Here is a 19,297-nt window from a genome sequence, read left to right as displayed (position 1 = left end):
TGTTGTGTTGCAGCTTGAACAAGCTCCTGTTCCCAAACTTCTCCAGAGGGCAACAGATTACTTGATATTGATCCACCTCTAATCACAGCGATACATATCACACCTGTTTGTGTCTGGGTGCGGGGAAACAACGGTAAGGTCACGTTTGATGTTGGTTATTTATTAGTTTTTCAATCTTTTGCTCAGTATTTGTTTAAATTAGGATGGGTCACAGGTGTGCCATTTACCAAAATATCTTTGCCCGGTCGTTTTTCCTTATTTCTTGGTGCAAAACGGGGTGCGCAGTTTCACCATAAAATGAACGAAACTAACTAAAGTTTGACATTAGCCGCTAACTAAAAGGTAACAGCTCATCATTAATGTCAGCTCGAGAGTCTTTTTGTGTGTGCAATGTTAAGGTTTTAGTTGAAATCCTAGCAACAGACGCCCAGTTTATTTCAGTCGACGTAGTGCTGAACTTTACTTTCATTGAAAGCTAATGAATGCAAGCTAGTTACGATAGTTAGCTGTGTGGCACTTATATTGACAACAATTAAATGAAAAGACTCTGTCTTCAAAAAACAAGCGTACAACGACTTGGTACTGTCCCTTCGATAGCTCAGTTGGTAGAGCGGAGGACTGTAGTGGTAATGCGGCTGAAATCCTTAGGTCGCTGGTTCGAATCCGGCTCGAAGGAGACCAATTTTTCCAGGACTTTCTGCTTAAAGCAGCTTGGTGAGCCAGCTCTATGGTGCCATCTAGTTGACTTAAAACAATTGTAAAATATATTGTTCGATAAGCCGTTCCTACAGTTACTGTAGTTCTTTATGTTAGCGTCGTTTTCTTCATGTCCTGTTAGCAATAACCTTTCTGCTTTGAGTTAAAGTAGTTAGAAAGGGATTTCTTTTTGTGAGTAACGTTAACGCTACCCATAAATTAAGGACAGCAGGTTTGTAACGTTATATGAACAGTGAATGTTCTGGTGTTACCTTTAACAGAGACTCCTCTGCTCCTCTGGACTTCAGCCTATCTTTGCATTTATGAGTGGGGGTTGTAGCCTGTAGAAACACATTTTCTTTCATTTAGCGTTGGTTAAATGAAGTCAATGCAGAAAAAAACCTAAATTTAGCTGTTCGTAAATTTGAGGGTATGTTTGGAAAAGGCTGAGATTGCAACAAATTGACTTGTTGAATTAGGCTAAGGACACAATGACGTCTTTATAGTAATATTGAGCTATTTCTGTGCACAGCAGACTTCTGCCCCTGTGCTACTATCTGTGAAGAGTTGTTTGTGTAACCTTTGAGTATGTTTACCAATGCTGCGTTTGCAGGTCTGTGACATGCAACTTTATTTTCCTCGGGTTTTACATCACAGTGCCTCAAGGTGGCTTCTCAGTCTGCACAGGTAAGTGTTGTTTATCTGGACACGGGAGCTTCTGTTAAACTTACTTCCCTAAGGTTCAGCACACAGGGAACAAAAGCAGTGTGAATGTATAACACAATTCTGTCTGTTTACTCCGAGTGTGTATGTAATTGAGGTACTGGGATAAAAGACAATTAAATAGTTTTAGTTCTGTAATTTAGAGAGTATTGGAATATTATGAAGTATGTTATCGCTAGAGCACATTTGAACTACTTTATATACTGTTTTGATCGAAAGCACAGTATCATATTTTATAAATTCATCACATTTTGTTTGTAAAATCTGAATCTGCAAAGTAACTAGTAATTCCAGCTGTCAGATAAATGTAGTGCAGTAAAGTCAAATATTTCCCTCCGAAATGTCGTGGAGTAGAAGTATAAAGTACCATAAAATTGAATTATGGAAGTAAAGTACCTTGAAGTTATACTCAAGTGCAGTATATAGGTAATATCAGTATCATTGATGATAAGAGATATACTGTTATTGTAACTAATACTATCAGTACTTCTACCACCACTGCTACTAAAAGTAATCTTTACATTCTCTAATAACAAACCAGAATTAAGTTAGTATATTAATATGTAAAGTCATTTCTGTAAAGCACCTAAATGTTCAGACAAACAATAAATAATAGTATGCAGAAAGGAGGAATTACATAATCATACAAACCATTAAAGAATGCAGCTTTTTGAACTTTTATTTTGTGTTGTCTAACAGAAATGTACAGATGACAATCATTTCAGATTACCTGTAATTCCACCAGAAAAAAAAGCATTTAATCATAGCAGCGTTTGTGCTACACCATTAAAACTATTTGATATGAACATGGTGCAATGAATGAGGTAGTCATGTGGCAATAACTCAATTAGGCACATTTTAAAGGAACAACAAAAGTTTAGATAAATACAACTCTAGTGCACAGTGGTGTAGGTCAAGCTATATGCAAGATAAACACCCAATAATTACTAGAGAAATACCCAATTATTAAATTACCAAGATATGCTCAAGGATTACAAATGTTAGAAATCAAGTAAGAGTTTAGTTTAAAAGGGTCAAAACAACATTGGCTCCTCAAATCAATCTTTGATCTTTGTCAATAATTGACGCTTATTTCAAAATAACAAAAGTCGTCCGTGTTTTCACTCATGGCGAACACGTTTCCGCTGGGATGCTGAGTCCAGAGAGAAGGCAGTAGGAGACACGGGACGGGACTCGGGGATGAACTCTGTCTGATACTTGTCGATGTAAGGTTTGGCCACATTCCACACCTGAGTTGAAAATAAAAACATGTTACTTGATTCTCAATTTAGTTTTTCCATTTCCATCCCTGTGGAGATTATATGTACATACGTCGGAAGCAATGTTCATTTTTACTGTGGCTGTAAAATGTGTCCCATATCTATAAGATATATGTCACTTGCCTTCTGGTCGAGTAGAAGACGGTGAACAGCTTCAATGTCCGGAGACATGAATCTGTCTTTAATCCATGGCCTGTTAACGGCAGAAGAGTTGAGAGTCAGAAGTGGAACAGTGGATAAATATTAACTATCCTGTACATCATTTTAGTGGACTGAAAGCTGTGAACCTTGGCCACATCTGTTTGACTTACTTGACCACACTGCGCACAAGTTCATAGACCTTCTCCAATGGAGTGGTGGTACGAAGTGGACGGAGGAACTCGATACCCTGACAGGCTGCCAGCAGCTCTATAGCAAGAACTGATGCAAACGAAAAATTAGACGTGACAATTACATAATCACTTACTGAGTTAATTTGCAAAAGAATAGTATTTTATATAAAGTCTTATTTAGGTACGTCCTCTTTTTGTTGTAATTAATTCAGTCACACAATTAAAACATTACACAACATCTGAAGTCACTACTTTTGGTGCGTTGAATGAGAATCCTGTGTTTGCAGTAAGGTTGCTGTAGCCAGCACTGCGTACTGAACACAGTAGAGTGAGGGACTGGACCAAATGTTAGGTGTGACATGACATTGAATAATGTAGGATTATTATTTCACAAATGTGTCTTTAGAAAGGCTTCACTCCTTCCTTGATCCTTGAATTATATGTCAATTATAATTCTATATTTAAAAGAATCATGAGGGAATATCATTTAAATGACATGTTATATGTCCATGTATATTAACGACACTTTTTAAAAGTCAGAATTAGCTGTTTTCAGCTTTTCAGGCTGATGCTAATGACCATTGAACTTCATACAACTGAGCTATGCAGCAGCTTGTGTAACTTATAAAGTTAGTCACTTTTCCTTTAGTGTTTCAGTCATTTCTGCCATTTGACTGTTTATTTGATGCCAGTGTAAAGAACTTCACTGAAGTCCAGGGTCCCTACATTAGATTTCATTGTAACGTTGTTAACGTAATCACTGTGTTTAGCATTTTCCCAATATCTGTGCCTCATAATTACTGTAATATGATGTTTAAAATATGAATAGCAATAATCCAAATATATTAGGATTATCTTACCTTGCTCCACATGCTCCACAACCCTCAGGGCCTTCCTAGCTGCCCAGCCTCCCATGGACACATGGTCCTCAGTGGCAGCACTGGTGGACAAGGAGTCCACAGACGATGGATGACACAAAACTTTATTCTCTGAAACTAGACAGTACAAAAATGGAGATTAGTGTTAAAAATTCATGCATATGATGAAATGCTGTTTTTTTTAATAACACACCATATATATTTTTGTTTAAAATATACCTGAAATTCATCAGTCAATATTAAAACCTATTTAATTCAATCAACATCTATTTTAATCAACATAAAGTCAAATTTAATTCACTTTACTGATGTTACTGCTTCATTTTATTGTATCTTTTTGCACACTAACCCAAGGCAGCAGCGGTGCAATGAGCAATCATGAAGCCTGAGTTGAGTCCTCCCTCATTGACGAGGAAGGCCGGCAGCTCACTCAGTGACGGGTTACACAACCTTTCGATCCTCCTCTCGCTGATGGAGGCCAGCTCGTGGACCGCAATGGCTAAAAAGTCCAGAGCCTTAAAGAAAGGAAAGGGCAATGAAAGAGATGATAACAAAAAGTACAACAAATAACAAAAAATACAATGTTATATGAGTGACAAACATACATACCTTAGCTGGGTATTCACCATGGAAATTCCCACCTGAAATGGTCTCTCCTCTTTCTGCAAATACCATCTTGTATGGCCGTTAAGAAAACATATATCACCCCTGACTTAAAATAAAATCCAACTTGTGGCAGAACCTAGAATTTGTGGTTAAACCACTTTACAGTTTTGAGTGCAGAGACAAAAGTGGCACTTCTAGAAACACGTAACAGTCTTTTTTCATCTTAATGCCGGCGAAGGATACAGGATTGTCAGTGGCGCTGTTGATTTCTGTATTGATGATGTTCAGGACAAATGTTATTGTGTCATTGGTGATTCCATGAACCTGTGTAGAGAAACGAAAAAAGGAATGCTCAGAAACAACTCAACAACACTTTAAGCACAGTCCTAGTCCAATTATAACAAATCTCAATGCCCTGTTTCAGGACTATCACTCATTGGCTCTACCACGAGAGAATCCACCACTTTTTCCTTTTCCAAATTGTAATGATCGAGAGTGTACTGACTGTAAAGTCCTCAGGGAGAAAATTGTGATTTTGGGCTGTATAGATCAACTTGAATTTACCTGAGGACAGCATCGCATGGTGTAGGCATCCTGGACTCTGTCACAAAACCGGTGGCTCTCTGGACAAACATACCAACACCAGATACAGACATGTTTTAGGGTTCAATGCAGGCATATTACCAAAAGTTATACTTTATTAATCCATCTGGGGAGATACACCCTCTACATTTAAACCATGTTTGATATGTATGAGCTATGTGCTGCCACAGAGTAGTGCTCCAGCTCTAAAACCAGTACCTTGTTCAAGCACAGTGGGAGAAAATATTCCATACAGACGTTTGTTTTTTGGTTATATTGGCACCAATATGGTGTTACTGTCGCATGCAAACTCCACTCACTGTGACCCTGTAAGCCATACATAGTCTTGCTCTGAGGCTACAGTGACAATAACTTGGTGTGTTGGTTGTATAGTGTTGTGTTACTTGTCTGTTTTAGAATACGGGCCTGCCCTCTGACCTGCAAGCTCGGATGGATGGTGATCAGAGTCCAGCAGCGAGCGGAAGCGTTGGGCCACCTCGATCTGTCCGGGGTGGGGCCGCAGCCTATGAATGTCTGCAGGATGAGACAAGCAGATGAGGAACGCTGGAACACATACAGAATCTCGGAGTTTGAGGTAGACATTTATTTTTGTTCACCAGCACTGCGTCTGCTCACCACTGTCAAAGGCCTTGGTGGTTCCCTTTAGCACCTCTAGGGTCAGAGCAGCAATGATGTCTGCCTGCCGAGCAATCGCCTGGGCTCGCTCCACGGCCTCGGCCCCCAGAGAGGTGATCATTTGGGTCCCGTTGATCAAAGCAAGACCCTGTGTGGGGGAAAGACTGGGAGTGAGATGTACATATTTTCCACTTTAAGAAGCCACGAGGAAAATGCAGCACAGGCGGCACTATATTGTGTTGTCTAATTAGAATTATAAACACTATTGTTGTTCGTCTGTGCCTGAGGAGAAACCACAATGCATTCCCAGTGAACCCTGGGTCAGGTTCTTTAGTGCAGCCAAATCAAATATGAGAGAGCACGGTGGGTTAACATTACCTCTTTAGGCCTTAGTGATATTGGCTTCAGTCCATGGGCCTCCAGGACCTGGCCAGAGATGAAAGGAGAAAAAAACATGTAAAAGGTTAAGGGTCATCAAAAAGCAAACATGTTTTCCTATTGGACCTTGCTACCTGTCACTCTTACAAGCAGAGGGCACATTTCCTGCATGATTAAGCAAGTTATGTTGTCCAACCATGGAAAAGGCATTATGACAGTTATATCTGAAAGATCTTACATATTTGGCATCTGCCCATCCGCTCTTGGGAGACCACATTTTCCCCTCTCCCATCAGCCCCAGGGCCAGGTGAGAAAGGGGTGCGAGGTCTCCACTTGCACCAACGCTTCCCTTCTCTGGGACATAGGAGAGGCAGGAAGCTGCAGGGATAGAGTGAGTTAGAGATGAAGATTAGTCATGTGACAGTCAGCTTCCCCAATACTGATCCCTAAGAGAAAGTTATCAGCAATCAACTGATCTGATATCCCCGGTCGGTTAATATAAAATGAGGCTGGTGGCTTACCGTTGAAGGCTTGGATCATGGCATGAAGGGTTTCCAGAGAAATTCCGCTGTACCCTTTGGCCAGAACATTGATCCTCAGAGCAAGAAGCATGCGGGTCCTTTCTGGGCTCAGCGGGTTTCCCACACCTACACACCATAGCATAACGTTGGTGGTATAAATACAGCAAAACCTAAAAGACTTTGTCAGGAGCGCTGAAAATGTTGAGATTTTAATTTCAGACTAATAATCGAGCATTACAGAGAGCTTTACTACCTGCCGAGTGTGACCGCACCAAGTTCTCCTGCAGCTCCCTGTGGAACAAGCACACATCAGCACATAAAACCAGCTCATACTGCAACAGAAGATGTAACATTGTCAAAGTAAACGGACTGTAAAATATTGTCTGTACTTGAGCTTGCTGACAGGAATAACTGTTCGGGCAAATTTGCCAAAACCTGTTGTGATTCCATAGACAACTGGAGGAACAGAGAGAGAGAGACAGATAACTCAATACATGGGATCATTGACTTAATGAAATGCCGTATTTTATCAGTAGCTGAGTAGTAGTTAGATCAATGCATTTATGGTCTATATTACCTTTGTTTTCTTTGACAATAGTGTCCAAAAGCTGTCTAGCTTGCACAACGTTGTTTTCTGCATCCAAAGTCAGCTGAAATGTTGGAAAAGGGAATTGTTAAGTCAAAGATTTAAAAAGAAAAAGTCAAAGATTTAAAAAGAAAAAGTCAAAGATTAAACAGACTAGCGATTAAAACAAATACAATTTGTTGATCATTACCTTTATCTTGTAGAGTCCTCTTCCTAAGTTGACCAGATCTGTCGATGTCAAGCTGTTTCCATCCAAGGAAATATACTGCACATGAAGAGTTGTGTTACACAGAAGTAGTCAGTGAAATAGCATTTCAATTGTAGTAGTATAAACACTTACCTCTCTGGGTTCTTTGTACAATGCTGTACTATTTCACATAGTAATTAAGGATAACGTCCGATACGATGTTGCACAGTACTGTATTATCTTATTACAGAAATTATAAAAACATACATGTAATCTTGTGAAATGTATAACTGATATTTATTTTATTCTTTCAAAAGTCAGTGTTACCCTCAATTGAAAACAATGTAATTGCATAAACAAAATTAAAAACTGATTTAAAAAATATTATTTGGTACCAACTTCACTGCCCAAGTTCCCACTATTATTAAAAGGGCACAAATACTTAATAGGTTTAAGGATACAGATGAGAAACTCCAGGCTCATACGGGATGAAGTCAGGAGACATGGTGTCCCCTTCAATAGCTGTAAGTACAGGACATTAATATTAAACATTGTACACATTTCTTCTTGGTAGATATTGTAACATCTAGGCTACATATTAATGTCTCCTATCGTCGGTACATACCTAACCATGCACAATTACGCACAACAAGAGGCACAACTGTCTCCTATAACATTCTTATTAACTTATTTATTTTAAAGGTATACGGTCTTTACCAAGCTCGACAAAGTCATTGTCCTCCAGTACATCCTCGATGGTGTCATCCGCGTCCAACAAACCCAAACCCTGGCACCTGCGCACAACAAAACGAGTGTCCTTCAGAGCCGTGATGCCGCCGTTGTCTGGCTTGTTCTTCATGTAGCGTTTAAGCGCCTCGTGTCCGAGCCACCGGATGGTGTTCGTGGTATCCCGGCAGGGCACCGCCAGCCACTCATCTCGGATATGGACAGTAAAACCAGGCATTGCGCTTCAGCGGGTCCCTTGCTGCAGTGAGCGCTGCTCGCCGCTCCCCAGGGTACCACCTTCAGCCACCTAAAGTGCAGCCGCCAATCAGACGCGCCGCTCAGGGGCCACGCCTCGCCGGTGTCACACCTCGGGGACCACTGACCTCCACAGGTCGGTCACGTAGATGTTTCGACACATCGACCCAAAGGCTTTCACGTGATTTAACCACATACGCACTGGCAGCGAAAAACATGCTGGCTTTCATGTGTTTGAAGGAGCCAAACGTGACGTAGCTGCTGACTTTTTTTAAACTAGTTGACTGGAAGACAGGTAGCCAATATTGTCCTTAAAGTGTAACAACCGGACCAGTTATTGTTTTACTACCAACACCAAAATCAAGTGACTCTTATTCTCAAAATGACTTAAAATGTTATCACAAATGAATCTGAAATGTATCCTATGACTACTGATGGCTTCACTTGCTCTCAGACATTCCGAGTGTATGTGAATGTTACAGGAGGTGGACACAATACTGTGAACATGTGAAGCTCAGTTTGTTGATTCAACATAATGTTACGTGGTAGGGGTGCAAAGGTTGAATCCTATGATGATTTTTATCTGCAAAGATAAGTGCATCATCAAAATCTCACACAATTTTATACCTCGATTGGGATCAAATTAATTCTTCCAAAAAGTGCTGAACAAAGGTAGTAACTTAAATAATTAATATAACAGTTATTAAAGTTATATACACAACTAGAAAATTCCTAAAGAAATTTTGACAGTGTGGCTTCTACTGCCCGAAGACGTCGCAATATATAACTACACATGCCGATGTTACCGGTAGTATCGTTGAGCTTTGATTGATATATCGCTTCTCTCTTTTCTGCATTTTAGATTCATACTCTTGGATTGAATCTTGTATTCGTGATGGACAGTCCACAAATGGCTCCCGTCATTTCTGTATTGGACATAAACATCTTTGTTTGAGAAGAGTTTTACGCTCCCATAATTTCTGTATTTAAGATATAAACCTTTGGTTGAGAAGCCTTTGGAAATGACGGGATACAGTTACTCTATGGGGCTTTTATTTTGAAAGGGTGGGACTGGGTGGGGGAGAGGAGCCATATTCATAATGTTTGACACACAAACACAGAGGTTATTAAATGACAGGCTTCATCACAAGCATTCCAGTTAGAATTCCCACTCTGGGGCTTTTATTTTGAAATGGGAGGAGGGGGGGGGGTTCTCTAAAAATATTTAAGACCTGAATGACTGTATGATAGATTTAACATGGAGTCTAATGGAGCAGTTGGTTGGAGTTCATGTCGCTCTGCAGCTCTTTGAGCCAAATGTGTAAGTCCGTTGGATTCCACAGACATCTGTGTGTGACAGCACAACATTTCCAAGCTTTTGGGTCAAAAATGGTGAATAAAGAGTAAAAATTGTGGGAGCTGGAGCAATTTGTTTGGAAACATCACAGAATATTTTCCTGCTCTGCTCCACTCTGACAGTCATGCTCTCACTCTAGCTCTTAACGAGCTGCGCAATACACACCCATTATAAAATCTGAAACAGACACAAAATGTTCCTGAAACTTAATCTGTGACTTCATGAAAACTGTGCTAGCTATCAAAATGTCCCTTTGGCTCAATAAAGTGCAGCGTTTTGTCTACGTTTTAAACTTTGAATCATGTTTCTACGTTAATGTACGGCTAGTCAATATGGGCCCAAAGTTAAGTGTTTTTTTAGCTCTCTTCACGCCGAAACCCCATTCAAGTCAATGGGGCGATTTTGCTCCGTTTTTTGGGATTTTCGGGAAAACCGCTGGGCGAATCTCTCCGAAAAATAGATAGCACACTATTCCCGATCGGGCCGCACGATTTAAGGTATTTTTCACGCCGCTGTTGGCAACGCTGTGTGAGGAGAAGCGTGCCAAACTTTTCGATAAAGATTATTATTATTATTATTATTATTATTATTATTATTATTATTATTAAGCCCGCAGGATTACAGTCAGTGTGCTTTCACTGCCTGTGCAAAAGCACACTGAATTATAATATTAGTCTGAAATAGGTCCCTCTGTATAATGAGTACTTTTACTTTCAGTATGTTTTGATACCTCATACATTTGTACTTTTACTTGAGTGCGATTTTGATGCAGTTCTTTAACTTTAACTAACCGATTACATTTACAATGTAATATTGCTTCTTTTACTAAGTAAAATATCTGAATACTTCTTCCACCACTGTGGGTTAGGGTTATGAAAACGAAATGGGATAACGCCTCAAATCACGTGACTGTAGGTGTTTGTTTGAACTAACGAGGCGAACCTGAACGCACCACGCTGGCCTGCGGACGGATGATGTCAGTTTATGGGCTGTAGGAGTTTCTGCATCGCCATGTGTGCCGATGCAGAGTAGGCCCACTGCTGGCCGTCAGCGGGCAGGCCGAGGAGAAGAGGAGGGGAGGAAAAGTGTGTTTACACAGACTGCAAACTGCCTGGGGAATCGTCGGGGAGAGGAAGTCAGCCGGCTCTGTGTCTGCCTGCTCCAACTTCCTGCTCAGAAGAAGAAAAAGCGCAGGATCCTATTTCAGTCCAGCACAACTGTGTAGACCAGAAGTAAGCATGGAAAAAACAGGGATCACACAAGCTTCACCGTAAAGTTTCGCGGAGGGAAAACACCCGAGTGAGAGATCGCAGGTAACGTAGAAATAAACCGGACATCTTTCTATGAACATTGCTTTGTTGTCTTGTAGAGAGTGTAATAATGCATGATTAGCAGTACTAGCGACCGGATTCACTGTGAAGTGTCCGTGCCGTGACGTTTCCGCAGTGTGTTTAGTTAAACTCTTCGGATCCAGTGTATTTTTTTTAAAGTTTTAAAGTAAGAATAATCAGGTTTACAGCTTTTAGATGAGGACACGATTGTGCCGTCTTCCGGTCCAAGCAACATCTTGAAAATGAGTCAGTGGGGCAACATAGTGATCCAAAAACCTCTGTGCGTAACAGTAAGGCTACTGCAACTTTCAAGTCCCGGACACTAATGTAGCAAACAAACAGAAGACGAGCAATGCAACAACTAGTCCGTGTCTGCTGTTTAGAGATGTTTCTCTTATGGGCCCCACTGTTGAATTTTCCACCGTGTGCGAACAGGAAGATGGCAGATTTAGTCATGGCTAAGTAATGTCTGCACACACCATCTAATCTCATTAGCAGTTTCCGTTCAGCCAACACTGGATGGCTTTGTGCGCACAGCGAGACTTCTCAGTCCGAGCATCCGCAGCAGGGCTCCTGATGCCCGACTAAAGCAAACATAATGTAATACTCCTCGGAAGAGTTATGACATGTCTGCGGTTCACACAGCGACTGTTGTTGGGGATTTCACCTCTGTGCGGTAGGCCTATCAATCTAATATTCTAATAAGGTACCAGTAGTGAGGTTATCACTAGGTTGTACTTGATAACATTTAAACATCTGCTCATATTTCTGAACTACAGTAGCTGCTTCATGCTTTAAAGTCCCTCTGAGCTATTTGCAGCATCTTGTAAAGTTCAATGTTTATAAGTCACACTGGCCTAATTGTAGACCTGTCAGCTCCGTCGCCTTGTATAGGTTTACCTTTGCTTCAAAGTGTTTAAAAGCCAAGCCGAGGTCCGGGTTCAGATTGGTTTAAAGGGTGTAGCTGCGGAAAAGGGGATACTGATTTGATCTTTTGACCCTCTCCCTCTGGGGTTATAGTGGGAAGTGTGGCAGGACTGGGGAAACGCTCCCCTGCTGTGGGATCCCCTCTCCTCAACATTTGTCCTTGGAAGTAGAATAGGAGGAAGTCCTGACTTTGACAGGTTTGTAGTTTCACATGGCAGATAGAAAACACAGGGGATCGCTTGTGTCGGAAATGAGTTCGTCCCTCCCTCGCTCCCCTCTCTGGACAGAGATGTGTAGCGGCTGAAAGGCCAGTTTGTCATCATTGTTTTTTAGCATCGGCCACTTATCGCTCCTCACATCCTCAGGTAAGACAGCAGAGTATACAGGATGAGACTCCGTCAGGTCCATCAGTGTGTAGGGCTGTGTCAGGTATACCTAAGTGATACCAAAGTAGTTATTACTTTTATTTATTTTATGCTTTACTTTGAGGAATATGGATTTGTTTTTATTTATTTAGCAAAATAAGCCAAATTGTTCAAACAGCTTAAGAGCAACTCTGGATGAATAAGATTGTGTCTAAAATTGGCAAAACTCTGAATTAAAACGTGATTTTTGTACTTGACAGTTTTTGTAGTTTAGTGCTACAGACAAATTACAGTCCCTAACAAAAAAGTATTTAAGTTTGATGTATAGGCGTGTCCCTGGTGTAGTTCTGCAACTATTACTTTCATCATCGATTATATCGCCTCTCTCTTAATTGGCCATCACAGTGCCTCAGATTACAAGGTGATTTGAGATGCTAGACAACAGCAAAGCATTTGAACTTAATGACTCAACGATTAACCAATTATCAAATTTTTTGCCAATGATTAATCATGTCTTTTAACTAATTGATAAATCATTTTTATCAAATGAAGTTGGGAGTTTTTTTTTAAAATCCCATTTGTGACAGAAACAGCCCCCCCCCCCCCAAAAAAAAACACACACAGTTTTAATATGTGAGCTCCGAGCAGGCAGACAGGAGTTTTAAGGCTGCACATTCCTCTATTAAAGGAATAACCCACCCTGGGCCCGTCATACTTCCTGTGGAGAGAGGGCCAGGTTGAACCGCAGCATATTTCTGGCTTGAGCTGTTGTTCCTCCTTACATTTTTTTTTTCTCTTGTGCTGCCACATTACCCACACTCTTTACAACACACTGTTCTATTCATCCCCGCTCTACTCTTCCTTACTCCACATGTTACAGGCTCTTCCTCGTCAACCTAATTAAGTCTGTATGCCGTACCGCACTAGTGCTGCAAATCACAAGCTTTATCGTGATACAATATTATATCGATTTTTCTCAAAAACCAACAAAAATAAGAATTGACATTTGCTGAGCCGCACTGGTACGCAGAGCGGCGCTGCTCACAGTCCATGTGTCATCGTTACAATACTGGCCCAGCAGCATCTATGCTGCATATTGTCAAACTATTTATTCATGTGTGTTAACATGTAAAAGGTTATGTCATTGTTTGGCTGTGGTGAAAAGAGCTGAAAAAAAGCGTACTGCTGAGACCCAGGTTGCTCAGCAGTAGAGTTCACTCACAACTCAAAACAACAGGACGGTTGTTTCTATTAACTCTGAGTGAATCACAATACATTTACAGAACGCTTCTTCTTACATAAATCTTTTTTTTCATCTCATTTGGAGCCAATAAACACATCCCTCTTTAAAAAATGTTTTCTTTCACAAGATATGTTCCCTTTTATTGCCAATAGACTGAAAATTGGTAGAATGTTTTGGTGACAAGTATCCATTTTAATTATTGTAATACCGTGATGTAACCCTAACCCGGGGGGAAATATATGATCTAAATTTTAGGTCACATAGTATGGCATCAAAAAATGTCATAACAAATTGTTGTATAGTATGCCAAACAAGTCACAGTATAGTGTACCAAAAATGTAATAAAAAGTCATCGTATATTAGGTCATAAAACATATCATAGTATAGTATGCCATTTAAAAAGTCAGAATATACTATGCCATTATAAATGGCATAGTATATTATTATAGTATGTTAAACAAGTCATCATGTACTTTGCCAAAAAATGTCAAAGCATAGTATGCCAAAACAGTAATGAAGTCACATTATAGTATATAAAATGTCATAGTATAGTATGCCAAACAATCATATGAAGTCATTGTATGTCATAAAACAGTCATGGCATAGTATCCCAGAAAAAGCCATAAATACAAAATGCCAAAAATATCATATGATACAGTATAAAGTCATAGTTTAGTATGTCATGAAAATGTCAATAAAAGTCAAAATATTGTATGTCATAAAAAGTCATAGTATTGTGTTTAAGAGGACGACCTCAGACCACATGATATGATGGTTTTAAAAATGACCAATGGGGGCTTTGATGAGGAGTACTATGCTCCCTACATGTCAAATTCACTCACTGTGATCGTGTCTTTTCGCAGGGATGGACAGTGCCATCACTCTTTGGCAGTTCCTGCTGCAGCTGCTGCTTGACCAAAGTCACAAGCATCTGATATGTTGGACGTCTACAGACGGAGAGTTCAAGCTCCTGAAGTCAGAGGAAGTGGCCAAGCTTTGGGGGCTACGCAAGAACAAGACCAACATGAACTACGACAAGCTGAGCAGAGCCCTGCGCTACTATTATGACAAGGTGAGGGAAACTGGCTATGGTTAATGTGCAGGAACGGCCTCTGTGTAACAGTGCTGTTGGCATGTGAGAGGAGTGTAGCAACATTCTCTTAAAACCGCAACGTCCCCTGATAGAGACTTGCACTTCCTCTTTCTCCGCAAACATACAGTGGAAATCTGGCCGCGATGTAGCACTCTAACACAAAGTTGTTTAAGTACGTCTTCGCTGGACTGAAATGCTGTCATCATCAGCGTTTTAATCAACATCTCTTAATACTTTCTAGATTAATATCCATTTGCTTAACATAAGTGTTCTCCTCGTTAATTAATGGTGTTTGTCTGTTTTACAGAACATCATCAAGAAGGTGATTGGCCAGAAGTTTGTCTATAAGTTTGTGTCCTTCCCTGAGATCCTGAAGATGGACCCTCAGGCGGTAGAGATGGGCCTGGCTTCTGGAAGGTTCCCCCTTCAGGAAGGAGAGGCGTCAGAGCTGGAGGTCGAGGAGGAGGAGGAAGAGGAAGGAGAGGAGGAAGCCCAGAGGAGGACCCTGGCAGCCCTGGGTGTGCAGCAGTGTCGCAACGACTACCTCCGCTCTGGACTCTACTCCTCCTTCAGCATCAGCTCCCTGCAGAGCCAGCCCGAGCTGCTCCGTGCCCTGCGGGAGCACCAGGAGGAGCCGCGTTCCGTCATCCGCTTTGGCACCAACACCAACGGAAGGAGCTCCCCTCCGTCTGCCAGGTTCGAGTCCTACATCCCCCCCAGGTTGTCCAAACTCTGCTCCCCATCCTCTCCCCTCACCCATCCCGGCCGAAGCTGGAGCCCCGCAGCCAGGGAGGAAGAGGAGGACTCTGACCAGAGCGCTCAGCCCCTCAACCTCTCCTCTGGGTACAGGGAGCGAGCCCTGCAACCTCCTGAGAAGAGGAGGAGCAGCAGCAGCAGTGGTAGAAGTAGCTCTACTAGTAGTAGTAGTAATCAAGGAGATGGACTCCTACCAAAAAGCAAAAAGCCCAAAGCTCTGGAGATCTCATCCCCGTCCCTGCTGCTCGCAGGGAGCGACATCGGCTCCATCGCCCTCAACAGTCCAGCACTGCCGTCTGGCTCCCTCACTCCGGCCTTTTTCACTGCACAGGTGAGACGATGAGTCCCAATGATACACAACTGTATCTCTTGGCAGCACAGCCTGGACAGATAGCGTCACTGTGTGTGTGTGTGTGTGTGTGTGTGTGTGTGTGTGTGTGTGTGTGTCCCCCCTACCCATGTTCATATGGGTGTTCCCTTCGAGGAACTGGTGGAACAATTCAAGGAGTTCAATGTTCAATGTATGCTGTAATAGGATAGCTGTGGTTCATTAGTGTTAGCATGATACACCCGAGGCTCCTCCGAAAACCGGCTTCATCTCTATCTAGTCCAGACATGTTCACACACCCAATGCTACCATTTGACACATGTTTACAGGCTCTCTTATTACTGCTCTCAATAATTTAAGGTATAATAGAGATTGTGTCAGCCACATTTGAAGCACCAATAATAATCATATAATTATGTTATAATTGTGTGATGCTATCTGTTTCTGTCCCCTCTGTGTGGTGGCCTGGCTGACCACAGAGAGATGATGTCAGTGTCCCTAAAGCGGTCTGAGTAGAGCAGCAGGAGACATCTGACACAGCCTGGCATGTGTTGGTGGAAACACTACTGCTATATTGCTTTAAATAGTCACTTGAACCAAAACCTGCTTAAGAAACAGACAGAGAAAAGGTATGAAAAGGGTAAATTGGCATGATTTTAAGGTAATATGTGCGCAGGCACTTTCATGTCAGAGAGAAACTAGACAAATTTAATGAGTCATTGTCTGTGTTTGGTTCGAGCTTAAAGCTTTCAAATCCTTTCGGTAAACAGCTCTGTGGGGTAAAAGCCCAAATTACTGCCAGAATGTTTATGTGCTGAAAATAACAGGGCTTATCAAAGTATGTCGATACAAAAATAAAGTTTGAGAAATTAAAGTACACAAGCAAATGTACATTTGACAAGCAGTGTGGTGAATCCAGTAGCTGCTCCAGTACCTCTTCTGGTTGTCCAGTCTTAAAGGAAGTGACTGCTAGAAGGTGGATTCAGGTTTTATTGTACAATCTTTGTGTTCCGCCAAAAAATGTAGAGCCAAATCAATCCAGCCGTGACATTTTGGTTTGTTTTGGTCTTTGTTGTAACCCCAAATGCTCTGCTACAAGCATCAACTTGGATTGCATAATCTATTTCAGTTAATAATGTCTACATCGGAGTTGTTACAAAGCAAAATGATTCTGCCACATCAGAGGTTTTATCCACACTTTGAGAAAGCCATTAATACCACGCTCACACTGTCTGTTTATGAGGGGGCAAGAAGTGAGATCAGAGGAAAACAAGCAATTTACAGGAATCTTCTGCAAGTCCAACCTATGCGAGGGGGGAAGAGGCCCTAAGTGAGGCCATATGCTCCAATAATTCCATTAATAATGGGAGCAGGGCTGGGTCCCTCTGCAACACTGGCTCACTTCTCTGAGGTGACACAGGGGAAAGGACGGGGGAGGGGGAGACAAGACCAAGGGAGAGAGACAGAAATTGATTTCATATGTTTTTTTCTCTAGTTGGTGTTCCAAGTGCTTGAGGTCCCCCCCCCCCACACACACACACCCAATCAGCAACAGCCCCCACTGTCCCCCTCCTCCTCTCCTCTCCTCCCCACCTCACCCCTGTATTCGGGGGAGAAACCACAGACTTCCTTCCTGCTCCGTCAGTTTGTTTTTCCAAACGCCAATACACGTCCATTTACCATTTCGGCATGTCTCACATTACCAAAGCCCTCAGAGCAATGCTCTCCAACCAGTGGGTATCTGTGTTTTTATTGTACTTTACTGGTTTCTCTTATTTACATGAAGCCTCCCTCCCTCTGTGCCCCCCCCCCACAGACTCCCTCTGGTTTGCTGTTGGCTCACAGTCCGCTGTTGTCAGGCATCCATTTCTGGAGCAGTTTGAGCCCCGTAGCTCCGCTCAGCCCCGCCCGGCTGCAGGGCCACAGCTCCCTCTTTCAGGTAAGAAGACACACACAGGTGTAGACACACAGGTAACAACAGAAGTAGCAGAATACGAGAGCTCAACACGATTATTGTTTACTGGTAGTGTTTGAGAGCCGAGGAGGAAGTTGCGAGGCGGCGCAAAGTACCCATTTTACCCAGCAGTTGTTAATCTTCTGTCATAATGTTTACTCAGGCGAGTTTAAGATGAAGGAGGTTCCAGATTTTTTTCAGCAGGTAGGCTAGAGTCCTATATGGGATCATTTGTTCTTTTATACCCATCATATAATTAATATTGCTCCTCTACTATGTCATAAAAAACAGTGCCTGTGTAAAGCAAGCACCACTCTTGATCTTCTAGATTTGACAGAAAGCATATATAAAACCTAAAAACAAGATGTTTTTGAGATCTAAAAAAAAAAATAGCAGACAGTTGTGAAACTAGTCGAGACTTGGTAAGCAGGTCCAGCAGAGGTGTCTTGTTTCAGAGAGGGAGAGGAAATCCTGTGAATACTTCCTGTTTGAGCCCAGGGGAGCCAGTCTGAACAGGGTGGACTGGTTTAAAAAGCTGCTCCTCATTTGTGAAACACACACACATACACCACAGCCGAACACACACCATACCGGATTCTTTGTGCACAAATAATGTTGACTTCTCCCTCTGTTGTGGAGGTACAGGGGACAGACGTGAAAAGGAAGAGGCACAATGAGTAAAAGAACAACAGGAAACCAGAGCAGTGACAATGCTGCAGTTCCTCACCGGAAAGCCGCTTTCATGAAGCCTCCGTCCCCTCCTCGCTAACTCTCAGCTCCTTTCTCTTCCTCCACAGTTCCCCAGCCTAATCAACGGACACATGCCTGTCCACCTGCCAACCCTGGAAGGAACACCCTCCTCCCTGCTCCTGTCCCCCACCACCCACAAATCCTGATCCAGGATCCGGTGAACCTCCCCATCTTCATCCATCTCTTATTCTCACCGTCATTAGCAGCAACCTCTTGCCCGTCTTGTTCATTTTGTGCTTCAGTAAAGTCCCACAAGACGGTATGTGACCTCACTTTTTTGCACTTGAGTTGCTTCAGATTCCAGTGGTTGAAAGCACTTGGTAAAAGCCATATGCCACGATGTCTGTGAGACGTCTGGCTCTCTGTGATGAAGTACAGCACATTTCCACATGACCCTTTCCACAACGGACAGCAGTGACGTGTAGCTAGCTGCAAAAGGCTAGCTAGCTGCTCATTCTGTGCAGAGAGCTTGTTTTTTTTTTATTTTTAAAAAAAAAAAAAAAAAAAGTAATCTTTTTTTTTTTTTTCCCCTTGAGTGTTCATCACGATGTGAAACTGGTTGTTTCACTTGTGGGGTATTGTATGCACTATGCTTCTCAGATAGTACCGGCTGTGCCTTGTTGTCCTATTTTTCCTTTCCAAACTCTTTTAATGAAGACGAGATTTCAAATCAATGAAAACCTTTAACACTTGTAATGTTCTTTTTTATACTGGACTTGGTATACAGTTTGTATTCTGTATAATTTTGTATTGTGAAGAATGTCTTGTCATTTTCAATAAACAAAGCATTGAATGCTTGCCTTTAAA

At 41.9% G+C, this 19,297-nt stretch overlaps 2 protein-coding genes and 1 non-coding gene across 3 annotated transcripts; 2 read left to right on the top strand and 1 right to left on the bottom strand.

The window, feature by feature from the left end:
* Positions 1-587: 587 nt before the first annotated feature.
* On the top strand, positions 588-676 carry trnay-gua (transfer RNA tyrosine (anticodon GUA)). Its single transcript is given in 2 exon segments — positions 588-624; positions 641-676. It is a non-coding gene; the product is annotated as a tRNA-Tyr (tRNA).
* A 1,343-nt stretch (positions 677-2,019) lies between these two features.
* hal (histidine ammonia-lyase) lies at positions 2,020-8,381 on the bottom strand. Its single transcript, XM_031866165.1, has 20 exons — positions 8,123-8,381; positions 7,867-7,927; positions 7,559-7,586; positions 7,409-7,483; positions 7,210-7,282; positions 7,022-7,088; positions 6,886-6,923; positions 6,633-6,758; positions 6,350-6,489; positions 6,112-6,159; positions 5,734-5,881; positions 5,536-5,631; positions 5,080-5,138; positions 4,759-4,839; positions 4,519-4,584; positions 4,259-4,424; positions 3,892-4,026; positions 3,011-3,119; positions 2,823-2,892; positions 2,020-2,669 (listed from the first exon to the last, which is right to left on the bottom strand). The coding sequence occupies exons 1-20, from the start codon at positions 8,367-8,369 to the stop codon at positions 2,541-2,543; spliced, it is 1,962 nt and encodes a 653-aa protein (XP_031722025.1). The 5' UTR covers positions 8,370-8,381; the 3' UTR covers positions 2,020-2,540.
* Positions 8,382-10,690: 2,309 nt separating this feature from the next.
* Positions 10,691-19,297, top strand: LOC116395027 (ETS domain-containing protein Elk-3-like). Its single transcript, XM_031868530.1, has 5 exons — positions 10,691-11,056; positions 14,473-14,681; positions 15,010-15,789; positions 17,603-17,725; positions 18,538-19,297. Exons 2-5 carry the CDS (start codon positions 14,475-14,477, stop codon positions 18,634-18,636), a joined length of 1,209 nt encoding a protein of 402 aa, XP_031724390.1. The 5' UTR covers positions 10,691-11,056; positions 14,473-14,474; the 3' UTR covers positions 18,637-19,297.

Source organism: Anarrhichthys ocellatus, unplaced genomic scaffold (genome assembly GCF_004355925.1).
Source record: "Anarrhichthys ocellatus isolate YVR2014 unplaced genomic scaffold, GSC_Weel_1.0 scaffold2, whole genome shotgun sequence".
Classification (NCBI taxonomy): domain Eukaryota; kingdom Metazoa; phylum Chordata; class Actinopteri; order Perciformes; family Anarhichadidae; genus Anarrhichthys; species Anarrhichthys ocellatus.
Note: the sequence above shows the minus strand (reverse complement) of the source record. Positions and strands in the feature narration are given on the sequence as shown.

Bases quoted from the DNA above. Each gene is read 5' to 3' on its own strand.
- hal (XM_031866165.1), bottom strand. From the start codon at position 8,369: ATGCCTGGTTTTACTGTCCATATCCGAGATGAGTGGCTGGCGGTGCCC. The intron at 5,632-5,733 runs GTGAGCAGACGC...CTCATCCTGCAG, and splicing joins CACCAAGGCCTTTGACAGTG to ACATTCATAGGCTGCGGCCC. The intron at 4,840-5,079 runs GTAAATTCAAGT...TTCTCTACACAG, and splicing joins CCATGCGATGCTGTCCTCAG to GTTCATGGAATCACCAATGA.
- LOC116395027 (XM_031868530.1), top strand. From the start codon at position 14,475: ATGGACAGTGCCATCACTCTTTGGCAGTTCCTGCTGCAGCTGCTGCTT. The intron at 14,682-15,009 runs GTGAGGGAAACT...TCTGTTTTACAG, and splicing joins TGCGCTACTATTATGACAAG to AACATCATCAAGAAGGTGAT. The intron at 15,790-17,602 runs GTGAGACGATGA...CCCCCCCCACAG, and splicing joins CGGCCTTTTTCACTGCACAG to ACTCCCTCTGGTTTGCTGTT.